Source organism: Nycticebus coucang, chromosome 9 (genome assembly GCF_027406575.1).
Source record: "Nycticebus coucang isolate mNycCou1 chromosome 9, mNycCou1.pri, whole genome shotgun sequence".
NCBI classification, from domain to species: Eukaryota; Metazoa; Chordata; class Mammalia; order Primates; family Lorisidae; genus Nycticebus; species Nycticebus coucang.
In genome coordinates, this window is record NC_069788.1 from 27,276,514 (window position 1) to 27,299,392 (window position 22,879).

The 22,879-nt window shown below is 44.5% G+C and overlaps 1 protein-coding gene across 6 annotated transcripts; it reads left to right on the forward strand.

Annotated features, from left to right (window-relative positions):
- The first annotated feature begins 58 nt into the window (after window positions 1-58).
- LOC128594200 (glutathione S-transferase A4) lies at window positions 59-22,314 on the forward strand. Of its 6 annotated transcripts, none has more exons than XM_053602786.1 (9): window positions 63-149; window positions 658-802; window positions 1,213-1,317; window positions 10,552-10,603; window positions 11,998-12,130; window positions 13,255-13,396; window positions 15,390-15,521; window positions 18,002-18,168; window positions 21,717-21,842. In XM_053602786.1, the coding sequence occupies exons 3-8, from the start codon at window positions 1,231-1,233 to the stop codon at window positions 18,146-18,148; spliced, it is 693 nt and encodes a 230-aa protein (XP_053458761.1). In that variant the 5' UTR covers window positions 63-149; window positions 658-802; window positions 1,213-1,230; the 3' UTR covers window positions 18,149-18,168; window positions 21,717-21,842. The 6 variants fall into 6 exon arrangements, with proteins under 6 accessions (XP_053458760.1, XP_053458766.1, XP_053458761.1 ...); XM_053602789.1 differs by having other exon boundaries at window positions 658-728; XM_053602787.1 differs by having other exon boundaries at window positions 97-149; window positions 658-683.
- The last annotated feature ends 565 nt before the right edge of the window (window positions 22,315-22,879 follow it).

Consider the following 22,879-nt stretch of genomic DNA (forward strand, 5'->3'; position numbering starts at 1 on the left):
GCAGAGGGGTGGGGCATGCTAAATATTGCCGTCTCTATTGGCGAGCTCACCCAGAGCCTCGCCCATCTCCAGCCTTCAGGCCGCCTGCTGGTTTGCAGTCCGCTGGTCTTGCGCTTTGTGTGGCTCCCGGCGCTCCGAGCGGACTCCAGGTCTGTTTTCCCTCCCGCCGTGTCCACCTGACCTGTCCCCTCTTCTCATTTTTCTCCCCCTATTCAGTACTAGTCTTTCACTCCCCCATTCATTCCTCAGCCTCCCTTCCATTCAGTCCTCCTCCTGTCTCTCTCCAGTCCTTTGCGTCCCCGCCCGGGTCTGGGCAGATGTGGGCCCCTTGTCTGGGATGGGGGTCATTCTTGGGTCCGTGGGCGTGTTTTTTTATTAGTGCCCTCCGCGGAGTCCAAATCACTGGTGCAAGGTAGGCTCAGATTGTCCCCTGGCCCTGCGTGGGCTGAGCGAGGAAGCCGAACACCCCGCAAGCCTACCCTCGGGTGGCCAAGCTGTGGCCTGCGGGCGCCTCTTAAGGCCCGGGCTCATCTCCCGGTGGGGGCGGGAGCGGGGGGTGGGCGACAGGCGGGACTGGGGGCCACTACTGCGGGCGTGACGATGGACGCACGTTTTTTCAGACAGTAGTAACTAACACTCGGCTTGTCCTCCTTCCAGTTGCTGCGATAATAAAACATGACGATGTATGTAAAAGCGTGACTGTGCGGAGAGGTTCCATCCCAGTGGGCGTAAGGTTTTCCTTCGCGGCCCCTCCGCGTCTGGCCTCTCCAAGCTGAATTTGAAAAATCTTAAGATTCTCAAGGTCAAAATACAGGACGTTCTGAAACTGTGAAATCATGTGCTCCTAGCACAGATGTCTTGACAACAAATGGCCCCAGCTACCCCAGATCTAGAACAAGAGACGATTTGAAAGCCAAGGGTTCCCCCCCACCTTTCATCTTTTAAAATGGTAGTACATTTTCACTGAGTGAGGGAAAACTCAGCAATGAAAAAAAAAAGTTTCGGGTGGTGCCTGTGGCTCAAGGAGAAGCTCAAGGCGCTGGCCCAATATACCGGAGGTGGTGGGTTCAAACCTGGCTCCAAAAACTGCAAAAAAATAAAAGTTTCCTGTGGCAAAATCCTGAATGTTCATTTAGCCCCTGAGCAATGGGTTGGCTACACAAAGTTAAGACTGTTGTGAGCGAGAAGCTGCTCCCTTTTTTTCCCCCGTAGAAAGCCTGAGAAGTCATCATGGCAGAGAAGCCCAAGCTCCACTATCCCAACGGGAGAGGCCGGATGGAATCCGTAAGATGGGTTTTAGCGGCGGCTGGAGTCGAGGTACCCAATACACTGTTTCTTCACAGATTTGACCCAAAACCTTGAGACCTTTCAGAGAAAAATAAGTCTGGGAGCCCCGTTCAGCCCTAGGCCTCTCCCATCAGGATCACAGGCAGTGCTTCACTGAAGCAGAAGGTTCCTTCCTTTCTAGGGATTTTTCTTTATGAATGGAATGTTCTCCTGGGGATTCTGTCTTCCTTTAGACATTTATGTGGTTACTGGCTTCTAATTCACCATCAGTGAATATTTGTTATGGAGGAGAAAGAAAAAATAAAGGGAGAAAGAAAATTAACCAGAAATTTGCTAGTTACTCCCAGAACTTTTGTTAATTATACCACCTCTGGATAAATATCCTGTTTACTTCAATGGCTCCTGACTGGCAGCCTATGTGTGCATGTCTGTTTTTGCTCTTGTTCTGTTCTGTTTTGTTCATTTATTTGCTAATCTTGTTTCATTTATCACCTCCCCCCACTTGTTTTGTGGACGCATTTTCAAGCAAAATCCAAACATCCTATCATTTCCTCTGGGAGTGCTTCAATATTTATCTCTCATTGATGAGGATTTTGAGACATAACAATACCCTTATCACACCCAACAAAATAAACAATTCCTTATTATCATCTAAAGCTCAGTCCGATTGTCTCATACAGTTTTTTTTTAATAATTTGTTACAGTCTGGATCTAAACAAGGTCTACATGTTGCATTTGGTGATATTTCTTTCAGTATTAAAAAAAAAATCTAACAGTTTCCTCTCCATTTTTTAAAAACCAGCTTTATATTTGGGAATAATTTTAGATTTATAGGAAAGCTGTGAAATGGGGCAGAGGGCTTCTCACTCAGTTTCCCTGAATAATAACATCTTTCATATTAAGAAATTAACCTTGGTGGGTGGAGCCTATGGCTCAAAGGAGTAGGTCACAGGCCACATATGCTGGAGGTGGCGGGTTCAAACCCAGCCCCGGCCAAAAACTGTAAAAAAAAAAAAAAGAAATTAACCTTGGCAAGTCTAACTAAACTACAGACTTTATATGGATTTCACTAGTTTTTCCACTATTGTCTTTTTACTCTTTCAACATTATATTTTATCATGTTTCCTTAGTAGCCCTCAATCTGTGACAGTTTCTCAGTCTTTATTTCACCACCTTGACAGTTTTGAAAGGTACAGGTCAGGTATTTTTGTGGAGTCTTCCACGATTTGGATTTGTTTCAGTTTTCTCATGATGAGACTGGGGTTATGAGTTTGGGGGAAGAGCGCCACAGACGTGCCCTTCTCATCACATCATGTTGGGTCACATGATACCACATGCTTGATGTTGACCTTGATCACTTGGTTAAGGTAGTGTCTGTCAGGTACCTTTCTTGTAAAGTTACTATTTTCTCCTGTGTTCTTTGCAAGCAAATCATGAAGTCCAGCCCACACTCAAAATGATGGGAGTTAAACTCCACCCCCTGGAGAAGGGAAGTATCTTGGAATTTTTGTGTAAAGATTTGTTTCCCCCTCCCATCTGTTTATTTTTTCAGTTCTTTTTTTTTTTTTTTTTTTTTGTGGTTTTTGGCCAGGGCTGGGTTTGAACCCGCCACTCCTTGAGCCACAGGCGCTGCCCTATTTTTTCAGTTCTTTATCTATGTCACTTTAGACCTAAGAACATTGGTTTTATACATTAGTTCACTGGGGCTCTTTTAGCTTTGCCTCTTGTGTTGTCAGCACTCCCTTACTTTCTAACTCTACAAAATGCTCTAGGCTCATCTTGTATTTTCATGCCCTAGCCCTGGAATCAGGAATTTCTCTAAGGAGCCTTGGTCCCTTTTAATAGAAAATAGTATTAGCAGCCAAGATCTAGAAGCTGGATGTTTGTATTTGTTTCCAGCACCATTTACTTAAGGAAGAAACTGCCCCCTATTCTGGATTTGGCTTGTTTACCCTCAAAGTGTTGCCTTGAAGTAACATGGTAGAATGAGGCTACACTCAATTTCAACAGGCTCCTCTGTTTCTCTGTATTTCCTGCCAACTGCTAGTTGGATCCAGAGGTGTAATCAGATCCAGGCTCCTTTGTTCTGTCTACAGTTTCCTCCATTACCCGTTCAACCGCTGGTTTTAGCAGTTACTTATCATCATTACAGAACGGTGATTTTCCTTTCATTTCACTTAAGTTTATCAACTGATTCTGTGATAATGAGTACTTTTTACTAATTAACTATTTCATTTCTTTAAAAGATGGTTGATATGGGAAAGGTAAGATTAAATGCTTGGTCCCCCTTGGTCAGTTTTTAGAATAACGAGGTAATCTACCAGCCTCTTAGATGGCAGATTGGGTTTTGAGATTGGTTTTTTGTTTGTTTTTATTTTTGTATATCATTATAACTTGTCACACAGCATTTTACAACTTTCTGAATTAGTTGGCATCATTTTTATATGCAGATCCTGGTTTCTGACTTCTTTTTAGGAATCAGAAGATCGGATAATACCAGGTCCTCATTTTCACAGGGCAGCAATTTCTGGGTCTGAATAAGGACTGCCCAACTATTCCCTGCTGTCTCAGGGGAGTAGAGTAGAAAAGAGAGTAAAATAAACTTGTGGTCCTTGTACCTAAACCTGGTGGACTTCATTTATTTATGTGCTTTGTCTAAGCCGAGTAAGCTTCTGAGTGTGTAATTCCCAATTTATTTAACAGGTTTTGAATGGATGTCTTACATATATATATGTAATTTAATCCTTTGCCAGATTTTCTCTCTTCCCTTCTCTTTCTTCTTTCTACCCTGCTCCTCCTACTTTCCCCTTCAATCAAGATTTGGGGTTACAGTAATAGAAACTCAACCCTGAATAAGTTAAAAAAAAAAAAAAAAAAACATGAGACACATGAGCCACCTACCCCAAACCAATCAGAGTGAACTGGCAGGTGGGGCAGCATAAAGAGCCCACCTCTCAGACCAGGGTAGAGGAAGCTAGATTGGGCTCCCTCAGTACAGTCAACCTTGTGGTTTGTAGTAGGAATTCCCCAAAGTTGGCATTGGAGGGTTTGTGGGGGGTCCTTCCTATCTCTTTGCCAAAAGACATTTTAGCTACCCTGTTTCCCCAAAAATCTAAGACATCCTCCGAAAATAAGACCTACTTACAGGAAAGATAAGACGTCCTCTGAAAATAAGACCTAGCGCATCTTTGGGAGCACACCTTAAAATAAGACACTGTCTTGTTTTCGGGGAAACAGGGTAGTTTGTGCCTGCATGGATCTGGGAGGAATGAGCTATCAGCCACTAGACAAGTTCACGATTCCCACTGTCCCTGCGTCGGATTGAACCTGACAGGCAAAACATACACGTGTGAGTAACTAGGTAACTAAAACCTGCTGGAAAACAGCCTGCCCTAATTCAGGGAGTCTTCCTCAGTCTCCTGAGGTCACTTAGTTTGAGTCCTCACTGACGTCACTCTTGGTTGTTGTTTCCTTTGTGCTTGGGACTTATCTTTGCCTAAAGTCCCCTCTGCCCCCCACCAACCCAGGCAAATCTTCCTTCTTAAAAGGGAGATTAACGGGGGCGGCGCCTGTGGCTCAGTGAGTAAGGCGCCGGCCCCATATGCCGAGGGTGGTGGGTTCAAGCCCAGCCCCGGCCAAACTGCAACAAAAAAATAGCCGGGTGTTGTGGCAGGCGCCTGTAGTCCCAGCTGCTCGGGAGGCTGAGGCAAGAGAATCGCCTAAGCCCAGGAGTTGGAGGTTGCTGTGAGCTGTGTGATGCCATGGCACTCTACCCAGGGTGATAAAGTGAGACTCTGTCTCTACAAAAAAAAAAAAAAAGGGAGATTAACGGGCGGCGCCTGTGGCTCAGTCGGTAGGGCGCCGGCCCCATATACCAAGGGTGACCGGTTCAAACCCGGCCCCGGCCAAACTGCAACCAAAAACTAGCCGGGTGTTGTGGCGGGCGCCTGTAGTCCCAGCTACTCGGGAGGCTGAGGCAAGAGAATCGCTTCAGCCCAGGAGTTGGAGGTTGCTGTGAGCTGTGTGAGGCCACGGCACTCTACCCAGGGCCATAAAGTGAGACTCTGTCTCTACAAAAAAAAAAAGGAGATTAACACCCCACCCATGTTAAGAGACTAAAAGGCCATTAGGTCCTAATTCAGCACTTCTGAGTAATTCACTAATTCACTTAGAAGAACTGAGAGAGTGTTGAGAAAGGGAGTGTCTTGGTGTGGAAGTGGGCAGTTCTCTGTGGAATCCTAGGTGGGGAACAGTTCAGGGAATAAAGATGGTCCATTGCATAGGTGGCACCAGGACACTGTGCCTGCCGCCTTAGGCTAAACTGGAATTGCCAGGTTCCCAGTAGGCATTTTCCTTCCTTCTTTTTCCCATCCTCTCATCCCCTACTCTAGTGAGTTTCTTCTTACTAAACTTCACACAGGTTATCCTAGTGACAGAAGGCACATGTTTTGCATATGTGTTCCTAGGAGTAAAAAGTCAGAATCAGTTGGAAGGACTTATTATTTATTTATTTATTTATTTAGAGACAGAGTCTCACTTTGTCACCTTTGGTAGAGTGCCATGGCGTCATCTTATAGCAACCTCAAACTCTTGCCTCAGCCTCCCATGTAGCTGGGACTACAGGCGCTGGCCACAACGCCTGGCTATCTTTTGGTTGTGGTTGTCATTGTTGTTTTGACAGGCCCGGGCAGCCCAGGTGTATGTGACTGGTGCCCTAGCTGTTGAACGACAGGCACTGAGCCAACTGAATGGGTATCAGTTGCTGAATGGGTATCTCCCATTCCTCTGTCTTTTAAATGATCATGGTCATAAAAGTTTGAGAAACAGTAGCCTGGACAGAGTACAGATCAATTAAACAATTTGTCCCTGTGGGTCAAATTCCTCAAGTGTGATCAAGTCCTGTGGGTTAGATTCAAATTTAATATTTTGAGTGGTTTTTTTTTTTTGAGAAAGTTTTCATTTCATTTGATTTTCCCAGTGGGTAGGTACACTGCCACCTCTTTTCAACGCTTCAAACATTCTAACCATTGACAAATTATACTGAAGCAGGTTGAGGTTACTGTGAGCTATGATGCCACAACACTCTACCCAGGGCATCAATTATACTGCTTCAGTGTAATTTGTTATCCATGGTCCCTGAATGTTTCTGATGTCACCAGTCCTTACAATGAGTGGTACCTAGTCAGTGCAAGGATCAAAGGGATTTAGAAATTCCAGATCAAAGGCCCAGTAGGGTGGCTCATGCCTATAACTCCAGCACCCTGGGAGGCCAAAGTGGGCAATATGCTTGAGCTCAGGAGTTGGAGACCAGCCTGAGCCAGAGCAAGACCCCATCTCTAAAAATAATCAGGCGTTCTGGCAGTTGCCTGTAGTCCCAGCTACTCAGGAGGTTGAGGCAAGAGAATCGCTTGACCCCAAGAGTTGAGGTTGCTGTGAGCTATGACGCCAGAGCACCCTACCCTGAGGGCAACAAAATGAAACTCTGTCTCAAAAAAAAAAAAAGAAATTTGGGATCAAGATAATTTGTCCCTGTGGGTCAAATTCTTTAGCTGGTTGCTCAATTGTATGTTCTGCTCAACCGTTACTGCTTCTTTTGCAATGCCAAGTTCAATTTGGTTCTATCATTCACTCCAAGCATCAATTGAACAATTTATCTGGGCGGCGCCTGTGGCTCAGTGAGTAGGGCACCAGCCCCATATGCCGAGGGTGGCGGGTTCAAACCCAGTCCCGGCCAAACTGCAACCAAAAAATAGCCGGGCGTTGTGGCGGGCGCCTGTAGTCCCAGCTGCTCGGGAGGCTGAGGCAAGAGAATCGCATAAGCCCAAGAGTTAGAGGTTGCTGTGAGCCGTGTGACGCCACGGCACTCTACCCGAGGGCGGTACAGTGAGACTCTGTCTCTACAAAAAAAAAAAAACAGAACAATTTATCCCCACATGTATCAGAACAACTTCCAGTTAACTAATATGATATATCTATCTATATTGAGACAACGTCTTCCTCCCTTGCCCTGGGTAGATTGTCGTGGCATCAGAGCTCATAGCAACCTCAAACTCTTGGGCTTGAGCAATCCTTTTGCCTCAGCCTCCCGAGTAGCTGGGACTATAGGCACCCACCACACACAGATAGTCTGTTTTTAGTAGAGACAGGGTCTCCCTCTTGCTTAGGGTGATCTTGAACTCCTGAGCTCAAGCAATTCACCCTCTTCGGCCTCCCAGAGTGCTGAGGTTACAGATGTGAGCCACTGTGCCCGGTTTAACATGACATTTTTGACTTTTGACTTTAGTATGTTTTAGTACAAATACCCAGGAGAAACTCTCCAGTTGAACACATCTGAAAGACACGTTCAGTCAGTCCAAGGTATTCCCTGCACCACATCTGACACCTGGGCATTTGGACAGATGCCCTGGATGAACACTGTTGCCCTGAGGCTTCCACTCTGTTGGTATCAGATGGAGATGCTCTGAGAGCACTAATGCCCCTCTCCTCCTTCTACAAGGGTTCAACCTAGCGAGTAGCAGAAGCCAGGGCTAGACCCCATGATCCTGATTCAACCCCCAGGTCAGCTAATTGCTCTGGAGGAGAGGGGGGGCTGTTGATGCTGCTCTGGTCAGCTCAGCTCCTGCCTTGGGTGATAGGAGCACAGTGCAGGCCAGGGTGAGGGCTAATCCCCGGACTCAGGAGGAGGCCTCTTCTTGACACAAAGTAGGTTAGTGCGAGACATCTTACAACATGTTTCATAAGGTCGCCTGAAAAGGAACTTGTTTTCATTCTGTTTCTTCCCTTCCCTCAACTTTTAAGTTTGGTACAATGTACGGCGTTCAACTAAATTCACCAATATTTAACATTTTGCTACATTGGCTTTCTCCTTCTCTACTTTTTATTTCTGAATGGTTTGAAAGTAGTTGCAGACATTCGCATATATCCTCCTCCCAAGGAAGAATAATTGTCCTAATAGCAACAATACCATTGTCACCGCATTCACAACATCTGATACGCCAATCCAGATTCAGATTGTCCTATTGCCTCCCAAATGTCTGTATAACTAGTACACATCTACTTAGCAGTTCTGATGGTTTCCTCTCACCCGGGACCTAATTATGATTCATTCAGACATTTGGTGATCTCTCTCTCTCTCTTTTTTTTTTTTGTTAGAGACAGAGTCTCACTTTGTTGCCCTCAGTAGAGTGCCATGGTGTCATAGTTCACAGCAATCTCCAGCTCTTGGGCTTAGGCTATTCTCTTGCTTCTCTTGCTTCAGCCTCCCAAGTAGCTGGGACTATAGGCGCCCACAACAATGCCCGACTTTTTTGTTGTTGTAGTTGTCATTGTTGTATAGCTGGCCTGGGCTGGGTTCTAACCCGCCAGCTTTGGTGTATGTGGCTGGCACTGTAACCACTGTGCTATCGGCACCAAGCCTATGCCGGATTTTTGCCTGGTAATTAGCTTCAAGTTAAATAATTTTGGCAACGTCTTCACAGGTATGGCTGTATCCTTCTCACTGTGCCACAGCAGGAGACACAGGATGCCGTGGTGTTCCTTTTTGAGAGCTGAGTTTGATTGCTTGGTTAAAGAGAGGGTAAGAGATCTCCAGATCTCTCCATTGTATTTTTGGTAGAGACGGGGTCTCCCTTCTGCTCAGGCTGGTCTGGAACTCCTGGGCTCCAAGCAATCCACCCACCTCGGCCTTCCAGAGTGCTAGGATTACAGGCATGAGGCACCGTGCCTGTCCAGATCTTTCCATTGTAAAGAGACATTTTCCCTTTATTATGATTAAGTAACTTCTGGGGTGACACTTGGAGATTGTGTACTCTTAATGACTTCAGCATTTATTATCATCCTTGTCGGAATTAGTTATTACACTGTAAGCTGGAAAGTGATTTTCTAATTTTGTCATTACTTAGGGCACAGACCTGTAGTCCCACCTACTCCAGAGGCTGAGACAAGAAGATCGCTTGAGCCCAGGAGTTTTGAGGTTGCTGTGAGCTATGATACTATGGCACTGTAGCTTGGGGCAACATAGAGAGACTCTGCTTCAAAAAATAAAAATAAAAAATAAACTAATTATTCTGTAAAAAGAGCTTTTCCTTCCCCCACTTTTTTCAGTGTTGTTATTTAGAGACAGATTTTTTTTTTTTTTTTTTTTTTGCTGTATGTTATAATTGATAATTGACAGCTCTGTCACCCTGGGTAGGTAGGGCGCAGTGTACTCATAGCTCACTTTAGCCTCCCAACTCGTGGGCTCAAGTGATCCTCCTGCCTTAGCCTCCCGAGTAGCTGGGACTATAGGGGCAGCATAACGCCTGGCTAATTTTGCTATTTTTGGTACAGGTAGAGATCTACCTCTTGTTGAGGCTGCTCTCAAACTCCTCAGTTCAAGGGATCTTCCCACCTCAGCCTCCCAGAATGCTGGGATTACAGGTGTGAGCCACCTAGCCCAGCCAACATCATTCTTTTTGATGCTTGAATTGCCCTCAATTTGGCTAGGGAATTCTGGGCACAGAGAAGCCTCATGGCCTTGCCTTTGATGTGTCTCTTTGTCTTTGAGCACTTCTTTGCTTTCTGGCATAACACAATCAACCTTTTCTTATAGGAGCCCTAGTTCCTTTTAGGGGGCAATGATATTTAGAAACCAAGTTGTAGATGCGAAGTGTGTTCTTTTTCTCTGCTTCTTGAGGCCATTTAACAGTATTTTCAGTCCTCAACATGTAATAACATTCATCTTGCTGGAGGGGGGGACAGAAATATCTTTTTAAAAAATTGAGTCATAAGTATACATACTTTGGGGGTATATGTGATATTTTGATACATGCATATAATGCGTAATGATCAAATCAGGGTAACTGGGATATCCATCATCTCAAACATATATCGTCTCTTTAGTTCGGAACATTCTAGTTTTCCTCTTCTAGCAATTTTTAACCATCCGATACATGATTAACTATAGTCACTTTACTGCGTGCTGTACACTACATCCTGTGATCCTTCTAACTGTATTTTTGTACCCCTGCCCTTCCACCCTTGTTAGCTTTTGTAACCTCTGGTCTACTCTCTCTGTCTTCACCAGACCCTTTTAGCTCCTACGTACGAGTGAGATCTTGCAGTATTGTGCCAAATTTGCCTTATTTCACTTAATCTAATGACCTCGCGTTCCATCCATGTTACTGCAAATGACAGGATTTTATTCTTTTTTTTAAATGGCTGATTAATAATCCATTGTGTATATGTACCACGTTCCTTTTTTTTGTTTGTTTGTTTTTTATTTAGTTTGATGAAGAATTTCTGGAAACCAAAGAACAGTTGCAAAAGTTGCAGGAGGGTGAGTATGAAAATGAAACAATTCTCTAATGCTGAACTGTAGTTTATGCGGAAGGGCAAAGATAGCTGGTGACAGTAAACTGATGTTGAGAACAGCATCCTAAAACCAGAAAAGCAAGAGGGAATAAATAGCTGAAATTGCCAGGAAATTGCTTCCATAAAAGCTGCGTGTCCCATCAAAACTAGCTGAATCGAGGGAGCAGTTCCTTCCCCCTCCCTTTGTGCTCCCCTTCACCCCCTCTAGTCTCGTTCCTCCCTTTCTTTCCCTCCCTTGCCCTCCTCTCCTCTTATCTTCCCCTGCCTCCTTCATGCTCTCTGAGGCATCATGGCCTGCTGGAAGTATGCAGGTAAGTGTCCCGTTTACACACAGCTACTTTCTGAAGTCAATACCAAGCAGAAGTGAAATCAGTAATCCTCTCCCCCCACCCCCCCAGGATGATTCTTGGTCAGCCCTGTTCCCTCCATACCCATTCTTAGAGGGGGACCCCCCCAGCAGGTCCATAAGGAGTACCTGGCAACCTATAAGCAGCACTCCCCAGCCCTCAGTAGAGTTTCTGGGCCCTACTCAGCGTTTCCTTGAGGGGTATCACATGTCCAGGGCTATAAGGACCTTTTGTAGATGACACTGGCTGGAAACCCCCAGGCATGTGCTGAGTACTCCCCTCTCCCCTCACCTGCCCTCAGTGCCTGAGCCCCTTGAGAGCCGGGCTGTGTCCTATCCCTGCATGTCTCCCCAGGGTATAATGTGTGGAAAGTGTGTGACACAGGTTTGGTGAAGAAAATAATGGATTGCTTTTTGACCCATAATAGCAAACTTGGTAGGAGGTGGTCTATAGCTGTAGAACAGATGGAAACCAAAGAGTATAAATGTCGGCTGGTGGCTTGGGTTTCATGATGTGATCCTCTAAAAACAGTGCTGTCCATCCCAACATCCGCAGTGAATGAAATGTTCTGTTCTCTACTGTCCAGTAGGCTAGCCACCGGCCACATGTGGCTATTGAGCACTTGAAATACCTTGAGTCCCTCTGAGGAACTGAGCTTTGTATTTTCAGAGAGACGGATTAAATTTAGATTGCCGTAGCTGCATGTGGCTAGTGGCTACCGTATTGGCCCGTGTTGCTCTGAAGAAGTATCTTCACTGTGTCTCTTTCCCCATCCCTCCTCACTGTGGGTGAAAATGAAAACGGTAGGTTTGTAACAGTGCTGGTTTTCCGGCTTTTTTTATGGCTAAATCTGTGCCCCCAAGTGAAGTGGAAGTTATCTGTCCTTAGGGAACGTTACACTATTTCCTAAGGCTGTGGCCCCACCGTCCTTTTCCCTCTAATCAAGTGGTTTTTTAGGAGTTAGAGGACAGGGAAGGAGACATCACTTCTAACTCTGGGATTCCACTTTCAGGGAACCACCTGCTCTTCCAGCAAGTGCCCATGGTTGAAATCGACGGGATGAAGCTGGTGCAGACCCGAAGCATCCTCCACTACATAGCAGCAAAACACAATCTCTTCGGCAAAGACCTCAAGGAGAGAACCCTGTACTGTGGCCCCTCTCAAGTGTTCTCACTTGCCAGCTTACTGCTGCCTTAGCTGATTAGCAAACCTCTAATCAAAGCACGTTGCATCTACTTTATGTCTTGTATCATTGGCATAAACAGGGAACCACGCAAAAGTCATGAAGACCAGTTGGGTATTTAATATAGAGAGTCTGAGTAAAATGGTAGAAAAGAATTGAGTTCAGATTTTTTTTTTTTTTTTTTTTGTAGAGACAGAGTCTCACTTTATAGCCCTCGGTAGAGTGCTGTGGCATCACACAGCTCACAGCAACCTCCAACTCCTGGGCTTAAGCAATTCTCTTGCCTCAGCCTCCCGAGTAGCTGGGACTACAGGTGCCCGCCACAACGCCCGGCTATTTTTTTTTTTTTTTTGGTTGCAGTTCAGCCGGGGCCAGGTTTGAACCCGCCACCCTCGGTATATGGGGCCGGCGCCTTACCGACTGAGCCACAGGCACTGCCCTTGAGTTCAGATATTGAATACATATCTGGGGTATCTTCCTCTCAAGTTTCAACATTTAAATTCTTTGATACTGCTTTTTGCGTTTCTTGCAAATTCATTATCATTGAGTGTTGGGGATGAGAAGCTGCTGTGACGTTCAAAGCCTAGAAGAGTATGCTGTAGATTCTAAATTTGAACTCAAAGCCTGGTCCTTACACATCCTAGACGTAAGACCCTGGGCAAAGTGTTAAGCTCTGAGTTTCCTGGATAGTGGGTATAACAAATAAACATTCCTTATACTGGGGTCAGATGCAATGAGATAATGGATATAAAGTATTTACCACCATGTTTGATACACTCCAAGCATTCAATAAGCAATAATCATTTTTACAGATGTGAAGTTTAACCCGTACTGAGACCAGAGAACAGGTGCTAGAGTCATGGTGGAGGAAGAACTGTGGAGAGAGGGCAGACGTGGATTGCCATGCTTATTGCAGACAGATTTCAAATTACCTCTAGAATTGACTTTGCATCTTTGCTCTTAAGAGACAGTGTGGGTGAATGTGTCTTGGTACTTCAGTTGTCAGAGCCTTAAGAAAAAGCACTCTGAATTCATGGTTGTGGAAGCTGATAGGGAAAATTGAGAAAAATGCTTTTCTGTTTTAAGGATTGACATGTATGTGGAAGGGACCCTGGATCTGCTGGAGATGATTATCATGCATCCTTTCTTAAAGCCGGATGATCAGCAAAAGGAAGTGGTTGGCATGGCGCAGAAGGCTATAATTAGATACTTTCCCGTGTTTGAAAAGGTAAGTGGCTGCAACACTCACAAGCCAGGCATCTCCAAACAATAAGAGCTCTGTCACAGGGACCTTTTCTGCCCAGGGCAGTGCAGAAGTGAGCCCAGCTGGACTAACCTAAGGGCTTCTAGTAACTTTCAGCACAAAGCTGGTTGCTTGGAGCCCTTCTGGCTCTACTAGGACCACATATTTCAGAAGTATGGGCCCACCATATTTGTGCTTATTACTGTGTGCATTCACCAGGTGCCCAGCTTGTGTGAGGCACAGACAAGCAGAAGCTACCCCATTCCTTCATTCATTCATTCAACAAACAACCGCTGTTGAGTATCTCCAGGCTTCCCCCCTGGTCATTTGATGTAAGGAGAAAAAACCATTTCCATAGTCAGGCGTTGTGGTGGGCACCTGTAGTCTCAGCTACTCGGGAGGCTGAGGCAAGAGAATCAGCTAAGCCCAAGAGCTGGAGGTTGCTGTGAGCTGTGACACAGCAGCACTCTACCGAGGGCGACAAAATAAGACTCTGTCTCTGGAAAAAAAATTTTTTTCCATTTTATTTTTTCTCTTTTCTTTGCTCTTTTTGTTTTCTCTTTCATTATTCTCCTCTTCTTATCACTGTGTCTGCTTTTCTGAACTGGGAGGAATTGTTTTTAATGCTTCATTTGAACACAAAAGAAGATGAAGCAAAAATTTGAGAAGGCATATTGGGCAGACTTCCTCTGACCATCTTTATGGAACTATATTCAAGAAAAATGAGGGAGATTTTTCTGGGATTTTCTGTAGCTTGGTTTCATGCTTTCCCACAGGCAACTTGTGAGTGTAAAATAGGGTAATACAGAAGGGTGGCGTGTTTAGGACACAGAAGATGTGGTGCCTTGGCGAGTGGTTACTGCCGATTTTTAGGTCCCAGGAGCTCAGACTATGTCAGGGCTCCTCACAATACACCTGTGAGGTGAGAATTGTTACCCTTTCGCACACAATGCAGTGGTAGCATGGGTGATCCAGTCATCCTTCAAGGTAATATGGAAATGGAGAACCAGGGTTGGAACTCTGGCCTCTGACTGCAAATCCTGGCTTCATTAAACTGTGTCACTTTGGCCTCAGGAGCTATGTTTGATTTGGAGTTGTGTTCAGAGTCCCTGCCAGATACACACACGCCCCCTTGGGCATCCAGGAGCTCATGGTGAAGGGCATTTCCCTTCTGCTGCCACCGTTCCTTGCCCCCTCCAGATGGTATCTGTTCCTGTATGTTACCCTCAGTGTGGGAGTCAAGATGAACTCAAGCTTTCAATTTTCTCTATTTGGGGAGATGTAAGAGAGATGTGGAGATGTGGTGGCTCATACCTTTAATCCTAGCACTCTGAGAGGCCAAGGTGGGTGGTTTGCTTGAGTTCAGGCGTTCGAGACCAGCCCCAAGCAAGAGCAAGACTTTATCTCTGAAAAGATAGCCAGGCATTGTGGTGGGCACCTATAGTCCTAGCAATTTGGGAGGCTGAGGCAAGAGGATCGCTTGAACCCAAGAGTTTGAGGTTGCTGTCAGCTATGACACCAGGGCACACTACTGAGGGTGACAAAGTGAGACTCTATCTAAAAAAAATAGTTGGATCTAGTTTATAACTACAAGTCCTGGTGTTCGTGGAAACAGAGCTGGCCGATGAGAGTGGGCCGCTTGGAGACAACCTGTTACACTTCTTACATCACCCCTGCCCTCCCTGAGCCTCCTGGATTCATTTCTGTAGATGTATTTATGGAATAGATATATCCTTTCAAAATACCAGATGCTAAATCCAGAAATAATGAATTTTCCCTTCTCCCTTTGGTGTCTCATTCTTTTCAGCAGCAGATATTTAAGGATGTTTCCGTTTCCTCTCAGATGTAAGGAACGTCCTCTCTGATGAAAGGACAAGGCCGTAGTCTCATCCCTTTTCAGATCCTCCACTAATCCAATGACTTCCTCACTGTCTCCATGTAGAATATTGTAACCAATGCAAACCATTTATACCTGCAGATTTTAAGGGGTCACGGACAAACCTTTCTTGTTGGTAATCAGCTGAGCCTTGCGGACATAATTCTTCTCCAAACCATTTTGGCTCTAGAAGAGAAAATTCCTAATATCTTGGCTTCATTTCCTTTCCTCCAGGTAAGTATAACCATGTATTAGATAGGCTCAGAATTCTCAGGCCATCCTTCAGTGTCTGTTGTTTGGTTGGCTTGCTGGGGGTGGGGGTCGGGTGGGGTGTGTAAGTGTGATTTTAGATTCTAGTTTGGAAAATGAAATGAAGGTATGGGCTTGAAATTGTTGTTCTGGTCCTCAAATCCTTAAGAGTTGAAAGATCATTAAATATAAAAGAAATTTTCTTCTTGATCTGGAATTGTATTCAGTTGTTCCATAACTACCCTCTTGGAACCAATTCATACACACGGAGAGTTGGCCAGTGTCCGTGGAGCCAGCTGTAGGGCTGAGATGCTCCTCATCTGTCTGTGCTATGTCTGCAGATGTGAGGGCAGGTGGGATCAGAAAGAAAAACAATCTTGTCATCAGGGTATGACGCCCTTTGTCAGAAATAATGTGGTCTTGAATTGGAAACTTCCAACCTCAAGTTCTGAGAGCAAAGGAGAGGTGCCCTAACTATCACCCCAGAGGGTTCCTGCTGTTCTCTTTCCCCAAAATTCCAAGGAAAGACGTTTTTGTGACTCAGATTATTCCTCAGTGTTATTCTGGCAAGACTGATCATAGAATTATAAAGCATATTTTAAAGATAAGGGCTTTTAAGAAACAAATCTCACCTAATGCCTTTAATATAAAAACGTAAGGACCAGCCGAGGTGGCTCATGCTTGTAATCCTAGCACTCTGGGAAGCCAAGGCAGGTGGATTTCTTGAGCTCAGGAGTTGGAGTCCAGCCTGAGCAAGAGTGAGACTCCACCTCTACTAAAAACTAGCTGAGCATTGTGATGGGCACCTGTAGTTCCAGCTACACGGGAGGCTGAGGCAGGGGATCACTTGAGCCAAGGAGTTTGAGGTTGCTATGAGCTGACACCATGGCACTCTACCCAGGGCAACAGAGTGAGAATGTCTCAAAAAAAAAAAAAAAATGTATATGTATGTGTATATATATATAAACACATGAGGAAGGAGAGACCCAGGTTAAAGAAGTCAGCAGGCAAGATAGCCTAGCCTGTGGGTGTCTAGAACCTTAGCCTTTTTTTTTTTCCTTTTGGCTGGGGCCGGGTTTGAACTCACCACCCCTGGTATATGGGGCTGGCACCCTACTCCTTGAGCCACAGGCACCACCCTAACCGTAGCCTTTTATCTATAAGGCTAATGGACTTTCTACCATACAGGGGAGGAGGGGAGTACAAACTACCGCCCCTGAGCCACACCTGGCCTGCCACCTGTATAGCTCCTGAGCTAAGAATGGCTTTTACATCTTTAAATGGTTGAAAAAATATCAAAAGAATAACAATACTTTACCACACATAAATTCAAATTTCAGCATTCATAAATTTTATTGGAAAAAGCCATGTCCAGTCCCTTATTCATTGTCTGTGGTTGATTTTGTGCTCCTGTAGCAGAGATGAGTAGATCTGACAGAGACTGTGTGGCAGGCAAAGCTTGAAATATTTGCTGAGTGGTCCTTTATAGAAAACGGTTGCCAGGCCAGGCATGGTGCCCACCTGGAATCTCAGCATTCTCGGAGGCGGAGGCGGGTGGATTGCCTGAGCTCAGAGGTTCAAACCAGCCTGAGAAAGAACAAAACCCCCGTCTCTAAATATAGCCGGGCGTTGTGGCGGGTGCCTGTAGTCCCAGCTACTTGGGAGGCGGAGGCAAGAGAATCACTTGAGCTCAAGAGTTAGAGGTTGGTGTGAGCTATGACACTGTGGCACTCTATGGAGGGTGACAAAATGAGACTCTGTCTCAAAAAAAAGAAAAAGGTTGCCAATTTCTGACATCGACCAAAATGATGTATCTTTGACCAAGTTATCAAAAGCCAAGAGAGACACATTAAATCCCCAAAGAGTAACACTTATTCTTTTTAGGGAAAAAAATGTTTTTCTGTGTGTAGCAAACATCATTTTGATATACTAGTGAGGAAAACAGCCATCAGTTCAATAAATATACCTGTAAAACAAGAATAGACCAGGGCAGATAAGCAGCTCTCTAATGTATGACATTGCAGTTATGTGTATGTATACACATATATACATTTATACACACACACGTATTCATTTCTTGAAGGCACAGAGATTAAATCTCTTTAATTAGGCTTTATTTATTCCGAATTTGAGATACTTTTTTTTGAGAGTGTCACTATGTCACCCTCGGTAGAGTGCTGTGGCATCACAGCTCATAGCAACCTCAAACTCCTGGGAGGCTCTTTTTTTTGTTGTTGTTGTAGTTGTCATTGTTTAGCAGGCCTGGGCCGGGTTTGAACCTGCCAGCCCTGGTGTATGTGGCCGGTGCCCTAACCACTGAACTACAAGTGCCGAACCAGAATTTGGGATACTTTTGACCTGAAGTGTTCGTTTGCTCTGTTAAAACAGTTATTTGCTTAACACAAACAGGGAGGAGGAAGTGGAAGGGTCTGTTATTTATTGAGTGCCTGCTTCATTCCAGCCAGCCTGCTAGGCACTTACATGCCTTTGCTCACCTGCCCCACCCCCACCCCAGTAACCTGGGCAGTGGGCTTTACCAGCCCCATTTCACATGTGAAAGCTGCAGGCTTGGAAACGACATGATCTGCATAAAGCTGCATCACTATGGGTGACTGAGCTGGGAGACACAGAAGTAAGTCTGTGTCCTTTTTCACTAGTTTGTGTAGTTTCCTAAAAGTGCACTATTTAGAAGTGTGTAGATACACCTTTGGTCCTAAATATGGGGTGCTGAACCCAGAAGAAGGTACAATGCTAAGCTTATCAAATCTGTAATATTTCCAGGTGTGCGAGGACATGCTTGTATGTACAGAAATACATTCCTCACAGGCAGTAAAGTGCTTCTCATTGAATGTTCACGAAAGAGCTGAAAAAGTTCCAGGTTAATGATAGGGATCTGGCTGTTTTGGTAAACTGTAGCACTAGGGTCAATTGTTATTTTACATTCATAATGCTCAGTGAGTAGGGCGCCGGCCCCATATACCGAGGGTGGCAGGTTCAAACCCAGCCCCGGCTGAACCGCAACCAAAAAATAGCCGGGCGTTGTGGCGGGCGCCCGTTGTCCCAGCTGCTCGGGAGGCTGAGGCAGGAGAATCGCGGAAGCCCAAGAGCTGGAGGTTGCTGTGAGTCCTGTGACGTCATGGCACTCTACCGAAGGCGGTAAAGTGAGACGCTGTCTCTACAAAAAAAAGAAAAAAAAAACATAATGCTGGCAATTTGTTCTTAAACCATAAGGCACTTCTATGTAAATACAGTTTGCATCTCGGATCAGATTGAGCATCAGCATTAAAGGGCTTTGGAATCTGACACCAGATCTATGTTGAATTAAAGGGTTATTCCTGTATTGATTAATAGTTTAAAAAAGTCATAGCCGGGCGTTGTGGCGGGCGCCTGTAGTCCCAGCTACTCGGAAGGCTGAGGCAAGAGAATCGTGTAAGCCCAGGAGTTGGAGGTTGCTGTGAGCTGTGTGAGGCCACGGCACTCTACCGAGGGCCATAAAGTGAGACTCTGTCTCTACAAAAAAAAAAAAAAAAAGAAAATAGTTTAAAAAAGTCAAAAATTTTATTAGACATGATGACTCTGAACCCCAGATAAATCTCAAAGTGATAAATTCTTTGAAATAAGCTTTGAAATACTGGTATAATATTCAAAATTAGATAATGCAAGTAGAGTTTAAATAAGTAATGAAAAGAGATTATCATATTTTTATATAATTAGTTAGCATAATTTTTTAATATATAGTGACATATATGTATATTTGTGTTTATGTTTAGTTAAAGCTGTCTCTTGCACATGATAGGCATTTACTGAACAGTAGGTTTTTTTTTTAATAAATGACCTCTTCACTTTAAAAGATTTTATTAGAACAATTATAATAATATGAGTATATGTTTCTTTTGTTGTTGTTGTTTTTGCAGTTTGGCCTGAGCCGGGTTCCAACCCACCATCCTTGGTATATGGGGCCAGTGCCCTACTTACTGAGCCACAGGTGCCACCCGAGTATATGTTTCTTCATAGATTTCAAAATTGCCCCTATATCAAATGGACTTTTTTTTCTCAGTTACTGAGAATTAGTAAGATTTAACTTTGTGAATGAAAAATACATTTTTTTCTTACATTCCAATTTACATAAATTTCTAGTAGCTGAGCTACAGGCTATGAAACTGGACCAGGCATGGTTGCTCAGGCCTGTAATCCCAGCACTTTGGGAGGCTGAAGTGGGAGGATAGCTTGAGGCAAAGAGTTCAAGGTCTTTGGGAACATAGTCAGATCCCTTCTCTACAAAATATTTTTTAAAAATTAGCCAGGGGCAGCTTGGTGCCTGTGGCTCAAGCGGTTAAGGCGCCAGCCACATACACCTGAGCTGGCAGGTTGGAATCCAGCCCGGGCCCACCAAACAACAATGACGGCTGCAACCAAAAAATAGCTGGACGCTGTGGCGGCGCCTGTAATCCCAGCTACTTGGGAGGTGGAGGCAGGAGAATCGCTTGAGCCCAGGAGTTGGAGGTTGCTGTGAGCTGTGATGCCATGGCACTCTACCCAGGGTGACAGCTTGAGGCTCTGTCTCAAAAAAAAAAAAAAAATTAGCCAGGGGGTGGCGCCTGTGGCTCAAAGGAGTAGGGCACCGGCCCCATATGCTGGAAGTGGCGGGTTCAAACCTAGCCCCAGCCAAAAACTAAAAAATAATAATAATAATAAAATAAAATAAATAAAAATTAGCCAGGTATTGTCTGGGTGCTGGTTGCTCACGTCTGTAATCCTAGCACTCTGGGAGGCCAAGGTGGGTAGATTGCCTGCGCTCACAAGTTCAAGACCAGCCTGAGCAAAAGCAAGACCCTGTCTCTACTAAAAATAAAAAACAGGCAAGAGGATAGCTTGAGCTCAAGAGTTAGAAGTTGCTGTGAGCTACGACACCATGGCACTCTATCCAGGGTTACAGCTTGAGACTCTGTCTCAAAAAAAAAAAAAAAAAAGCCAGGTGTGAAAAAAAAAAAAAACTAGCCAGATCTGATGGGTGCACACCTGTAGTCCCAGCTACTCAGGAGGCGGAGGCAGGAGGACCACTCGAACCCAGGAGTTTGAGGTCACTGTTAGCTATGATCATGCCAATGTATTCTAGCCTGTGTGGCAGAGCAAGACCCTGTGTCTATTTTTAAAAAATAAAGAAAAGAAAAATGTAACTGACCATCTCCCACACATAGCCAGAAATAAGATTCATTTGCTAGTAGGGGTAAAAGTCCAAGGAAGCTGAATCTTAAAATATAAATTATACCATCTGATGACTTTTTTTTGAGACAAAGCCCTTGGTAGAGTGCTGTGGTGTCATTATTCATAGCAACCTCCAACTCTTGGGCTCAAGAGATCCTCTTGCCTCAGTTTTTCATTTTTAGTAGAGAAGGGGTCTTGCTCTTGTTCAGGCTGGTCTTGAACTCCTGAGCTCAAACAGTCCACCTGCCTTGGCCTCCCAGATCCCTCCAATAACTTTTTTAAGCATTTTTATTTAAATAGCTCCTGCATTTTCTCTGAGCAGATCAATACTTGTAAGGTATTATGTGTTTTTTCCTCCCTTTTTCTTTAAAAGCAAGTATCATAATCCTATTTTAAGTATGTATTTTTATTTTGCTATTTCTGAAGAGAGTTGACTGGGAGATTTGCATAAACCCTTATCTTGATTCCACTCGCTGGTGGCAGAGATGGTAATAATCATACCGAGGGATCAGAGATACTTAAACAGGGACTAGCTTGCAGTTCTGGTTGAATCCCTTCAGCAAATAGTTATTTATTTATTTATTTATTTACAGGGTGTCACTTTGTTGGCTCCAGGAGAGTGCGGTGGTGTCACAGCTCACTGCAACCAAACTTGTGGCCTCAAGTAATCCACTTGCCTCAGCCTCCTAAGTAGCTGGGACTACAGGCACCCGCTGCAACACCCAGATATTTTTTTTTCTTTTAAAGACGGGGGTGGTGTCTCACTCTTGTTTAGGCTGGTCTTGAACTCTTGAGTTCAGTCAATCCACCCGCCTCAGCCTCCCAGAGTGCTGGGATTGCAGGAACGAGCCACCATGCCCGGCCTAGCAAATATTTATTGAACAAATTCTAATGGGCCACTTGGCACAACTATATTTTCAGAGTGCCAGATAACCTTTGCTGTTAACCTTGAACTTTTGTGTTTTCCTTTTACAGGAGTACACAGTGAAAATTAGTAATATCCCTACAATTAAGAGATTCCTTGAACCAGGCAGCAAGAAGAAGCCACCTCCTGATGACATCTACGTGAGAACAGTCTACAATGTCTTTATGCCGTAAAACATAAATATATGCTCTAAAACATATCTGTCTGTGGGTGAGAATGTGTACCTAGAGGCGGCTGTGTCCATTGATTCCAGCTCTGTGCTGTGTTAAATCGGGTCCTAAATTGGGTTGTTCACCTCAAGGAGATCTTCCTTTCTAGAAATACCAACTTTTTTTTTTTTGATCCAGTAAATAATTGTCATAGGAAATCTTTTTTGGAAAACCTTTTGGGAAAGGTTGATGTTTAAATTCGATCTGATCGAGTTACTCATTTCCTATAGCTAGTCCCTCCTGATGAGGAGGAGGGGCAGAATCTCATGTTCTCCCCTGAGCGTTTTTCTACTCTCTTTATCCTATTTCTTTCCAGTCTCTTCCTAATTTTTAGTGTCCAATAACAACAAAATGTCTAGTGAGTGACTTTCCTCTGAGCTGTAATAAATCAAACAGTAGTAATGAATGCAATTGATATTAGCCAAAATAAAGAATTTCTCAATCATTGCCCTGTTGCTAGAATTTTTTTTTTTTTTTTTTTGGCTAGGGCTGGGTTTGAACCCGCCACCTCCAGCATATGGGACTAGCGCCCTACTCCTTTGAGCCACATGTACTGCCCATTGCTAGAATTTTTTAAATAAAAATTTTGAAGGGCAGTGCCTGAGGCTCAAGGAGTAGGGTGCTGGCCCCATACACTGGAGGTGGCAGGTTCAAACCCAGCCCCATCCAAAAAATAAAATAAAAAATAAATAAAAATTTTGAAATACAAAATACATCTGCATGGCTCAAAAATCAAAAAAAGATGCCTGTAATCCTAGTACTCTGGGAGGCCAAGGAGGGTAGATTGCTTGAGGTCATAGGTTCGAGACCAGCCTGCAGAGCAAGACTTCATCTCTAAAAAATAGCCGTGTGTTGTGGCAGGTGCCTATAGTCCCAGCTACTTTGGGAGGCTGAGGCAAGAGAAATCACTTAAGCCCAAGAGTTTGAGGTTTCTGTGAGCTATGACACTACAGCACTCAACCGAGGGTGACAAAGTGAGACTCTATCTCAAAAAAAGACAGTGT